A 4,754-nucleotide genomic window follows, 5' to 3' on the forward strand; every position below is an offset into this window, starting at 1 on the left:
GACACACCGGGGACACACCGGGGACACACCGGGGACAGAACGGGGACACACCGGGGACACACCGGGGACACACCGGGGACAGAACGGGGACACGTAGTGATGTAGAGAAGACATCAAGGTGTGACTTTTGCATGATGGGTGTAAGAAATAATCAATATATTGCGCCGGAACTTTAAGGGACATCATTTACTGCAGCAGTGTTGTCCCACGGGCCGGATGTTGGCGACACCTCGAGTTCCGGTTTCTGTGACGCGTGGAGTTACACACTAAACACACCGTCTCCAACTCTCACTCATCGACGCTGCCTTACTAATATTATTATGTGTTTATGACCAACATACATTAGAAGAATTGTATAATAAATATGATAAGAGATGAGTTATGGCTACGTCATCAGAGGACTACAGAAGAAGACCCGCCCCGTCAACGACAGCCAATGGAAGGAGACTAAATACGAGTGGGAACATATAAAACACGATGTTTGATAGAGAAATGGTCTCTTTGTATTCATGCAACTGCAGACAGCTAACCGCTCATGTGGACTGTGGACCAGTGAACCTACGATATCATTGCATTAATAAATACTGTTAAACTTGAGGAGAAGCTTCCTGGTCTTCTTTAGACCTTTAAACAACGTCATCACAACAAGGACATTGTTTGTGTGTCTCACCCTGACAGAGTTGAGGCAGTCGAGCTCCAGCCGGTCCACGGTCTCTGTCGGCAGCAGAGGGCTGAGCTGGGACCGACTGAAGGGACTCGTAATGCACACGGTCCCCAGAACGTCCCTGAAACAAACACACACACACACAAGGTGCCCATTGGTTCACAATCAGAATCAGAATCAGGTAGGTTGACACGTACGAGGAATTTGATTTGGTGTCATGGTGCATTCAAAAAAGTAAAAAAAAAATCAAAACAGTGATAGAAAACTATTTTAAGAAAACTATAATAACATTAAAAAATATTAAAAGATATTAAAAGAATATTAAGAATTAACAGTATTTAAATTTAAATAAAATGGAATAACATATGTAAGAAAACTATAATAACATAAAAAAAGTATAACAAAATATAGTAAAATATGGCAATATTTACATTGAAATGGAATTGGAATAAAATATGTGCAGTAAGAAGAACTTTTGATAATGATGCTGTGTTGTTGTGTAGACTAAGATCTGTCATCAATCTAATTTGTGTAATCTATACCAGTGGTTCTCAAATGGGGGTACGCAGACCCCTAAGGGTACGTTGGAGTACTGCAGGGGGTAGGTGAGATTTGTTTAATGTTAATTAAAAAAAACATCAGTCGTGCATAATTCCTAAAATAATGATACTATAATAAATGAAATCAAAAGTTTAAATTTAAATTCGGTAAAAATAATTTAATATTCAATATTTCTGTTTTAACACTAGACCCGCCACCATTACCCCTACAACCGCCGAGGGGGGTCATATTTTATTTTCTCTTCATTCCCCACGCCCCAAAAATGTACTCGGTGATAAATATACCCTTTTTAGGAAAAGTCACTGGGGACCCCTGCTCTATACCACCTAACACAAACAGGAAGTGCCTGCAGGGAGTGAGTGATCTGATGGTATACCTGTTGTACATGTTGTGCAGCCAGTCCAGCAGAGAGTAGACGTCGCTGATCTCCAGCTGGTTGTCCGTGATGGACTCCAGTCGCCTAGCAACCGCCTGGTGGTAACTCTGCACGTACACCTGATGTCAAAGGTCAAAGGTGAACACCAAGAAATACATTGTTCCCTTAAATGAAAACACCTATTTACAGAGATAAACATTTACTTTAGTTTGATTCTGGTGAATAATTTATGAATATTTATGAGAGAATTACAACTAAAATCATAATCTCACAATGTTAAGCAATAGTTTAAGACTTTAGACCAATCAGAACACATGTTGTGGCATTTTTTCTAATCATATTAAGAAATGCATGTTTTCACTAATTGGTTCAGCTGATTCTTAGTTCCACCTGTGACTGATAAGAGAAAATGTTTCACACCAACTTTCACAAAAAAAAGGCCAAATAACATTTAGATTCTCCTGATTTTGGTTATTGAGATATTGTTGTCATGAATAATAAAGGTCTTACCGATGACAAGATTTGGGTTCAACCTGTGTTTGACAAGCCACTTTTTTCCCGTTTAAAAGCTTGGTTTTGTCAAAGGTCAAAAGTGAACACCAAGAAATCCATTATTACGCTGGCTAGTCGCAAAGAACGTTTAAAGGTCTCCTATTATACTATTTTTAGGTATATATTATAGGTCTCAGATATATAAAACAACATGTCTATGAAGTGTTTTGCTCAAAATGAAGGGCCGGTAGTCCTCGGGGTAGATGGACACCACGTTCCTCTTGGCAGCCCCAGTTACTAAAGATGTAACTAACTAACTAGCTAACTAATTAACTATCTAAGTTACAAAATATATATATATATCTAAAAAAGTAACCTACTGAAGATGTAACTAAGTAACTAACTAAGTAGCTAAGTTGCAAAGTAACCTACTGAAGATGTAACTAAGTAGCTAACTAAGTAGCTAAGTTGCAAAGTAACCTACTAACAATGTAACTAACTAAGTAACGTCTCCTCACCATGAAGGGCTGGTAGTCCTCGGGGTAGATGGACACCACGTTCCTCTTGGCGGCCCCCAGGTCCTCCACCACTCGGGCTCTGATCCGGTCCAGGAACGCCCCCAGCTCCCCGGCTGTGAACTCTTGTTTCTGGGGCAGCGAGGCGTCGGCCGCCTGGTTCACGGCCTCCTCCCAACGCTGCTTCAGACCCCGAGGCCTCGGACCCCCGGGGAGCGAGTCCTGGTCCACCTGCTCCTCCTGCTGCAGCACCTGAACACAACACAACAGATGTAGTGACTTTTAAACCTAATCTATACTGAAGCCACTGAGGCAGGGGTGCCCACCCTTTTTCAGCTTGGGAGCTACTTTTAAAATGACCAAGCCCAAATGATCTACCTAGAGGGCCGCCCCTGCCCAATCTGTGTTGTGAGAGGGGGGGGCCCCTCATAACTGCATGAACCCGTATGGCACAATACAACTCAGACTGGCTTACCTGTACGTCAATCAAGTGGCAAATGCCATAGTAAGGATGGATGATAGGCTAACTTTAAAAAATAAATTAAATGTTTTTTCTTCTTTTTTTGCTCTAGAAATACAGTTTATTATTGAAGCATGGATGTTTAATAAGAACTGGATACAGCGTCGGAGGCGGGGCTTCGTTCACTCCTAAGAGAGCTGCTCATCGGCTCATGAAGACAAAATGGCCTGAGATTTCGAGAGCAGGAAAGGTGCTATATAAATAAAGTTTATTATTTAAATATCCGCCAACGCAAATAGAGGGAAAATAGCAGGGGGCCTAAGACTGAGCCCTGTGGGACCCCACCTGATATCTACACGTTAACTATCCGCCCTTTTCGAATCATTAAATAATGGTGGGCGTCTCTCCTCAGTGCTTTCTGACCTAATAACTAAATAGTTGTGGCATATTTGTAAAATGTTCCGTCTTTTCTAATTCATCTGACTTTTTAAAATACTTTTAGTACAGATGTCACATATTTTTGGACTTTTTCCCATTGTTTAAAAAAACATTGTTTATCACATATTCTTTACATTTTCAGACTTTTTGTTTTTCAAACCACTGGAGGGTCCCTCACCTGCACCACGAGCCCCAGGTTGGGCCCCGCGGTGGGGCAGCGCAGCGACTCCCTCACCACGGCCCACAGCTCTTTCTGCAGCTCTTCGTAAAGCAGCTCCACGTCTTTGGCCTTCCTCCGCCCGCCGTCCTCCGCCTCCGCCCCCCCGCTGACCTCCAGCTCCAGCTCCAGGATGTGACTGTCGGCCAATAGGAGGTCGCGCCGCTTCACCAGCTGCAGGATCTCCAGCACTGAGGAGAGACACACACGCATATTTAATCAATTGTGTAATTTTTATTATTTTTTTATCTTCAATATTCTTTTTTAATGCATGATTCTTAGTTAACATTAAGCTGTCTTTGGCTCTTTCTGCTGTAACAAATGTAAAGAGACACACACGAATATTTTGTTTCTGGGTCAGAAACAAGTTTTAAAATGTCCCAAAAAAAGGTGAGAAAAGTCTGCAAATGTAAAGAATATGTGGTAAATAAAGTTTCTTTTTTAACAATGGGAAAAAGTTCAAAAATATGTGACATCAGTACAAAAAGTATGTTAAACATATCGGCTATAGGAGGTCGCGCCGCTTCACCAGCTGCAGGATCTCCACTGAGGAGAGACAGCCAACTTTATTTAGTATTTGGAAAGAAGTCAAAAAAAGTGTGAAAAATATGTGCTAAATAAAGTATTTTTTCTAAACAATGGGAAAAAGTCAAAGAAATATGTGACATCTGTACTAAAAGTATTATAAAAAGTCCCAAGAAAGTGTTAGAAATTACGGAACATTTTACAAATATGCCACAACTATTTAGTTATTAGGTCAGAAACAAGTCAAAACTAGTTTTAAAAAGTCCCAAAAAAAGGGTAAGAAAAGTCTGAAAAAAACAAAATTGGTAAATATCGCCAGAAAGCCACAATTATTACATTTGTGGATCAGAAACAAGTCAAAAAAATGTAAGAATTAAAATAATTGAAAATTATATTAAATATGTATAAATAGTGTCAAATAATTTAAAAAATCTACTAAAAAACATTCAAAATATAAATACATATTTTTATTTTTTATTTAAATATTTGTATTTTAACAGAAAATA

At 39.9% G+C, this 4,754-nt stretch overlaps 1 protein-coding gene across 1 annotated transcript in view; it reads right to left on the reverse strand.

The window, feature by feature from the left end:
* Positions 1-3,914, reverse strand: part of LOC104963120 (tumor necrosis factor alpha-induced protein 2-like) — a gene marked incomplete at its 5' end in the record, with an annotated part of 11,700 nt that extends 7,786 nt beyond the window's left edge. Inside the window, 4 exons of the mRNA XM_010791681.1 lie at positions 653-785; positions 1,602-1,720; positions 2,612-2,860; positions 3,685-3,914. Of these exons, the coding sequence (XP_010789983.1) occupies positions 653-785; positions 1,602-1,720; positions 2,612-2,860; positions 3,685-3,914 (731 nt within the window). The remainder of the gene's footprint in view (positions 1-652; positions 786-1,601; positions 1,721-2,611; positions 2,861-3,684) is intronic.
* Between the last annotated feature and the right edge of the window lie 840 nt (positions 3,915-4,754).

This window comes from Notothenia coriiceps, unplaced genomic scaffold (genome assembly GCF_000735185.1).
Source record: "Notothenia coriiceps isolate Sejong01 unplaced genomic scaffold, NC01 NC01_scaffold00035622, whole genome shotgun sequence".
In the NCBI taxonomy this organism is placed as follows: domain Eukaryota; kingdom Metazoa; phylum Chordata; class Actinopteri; order Perciformes; family Nototheniidae; genus Notothenia; species Notothenia coriiceps.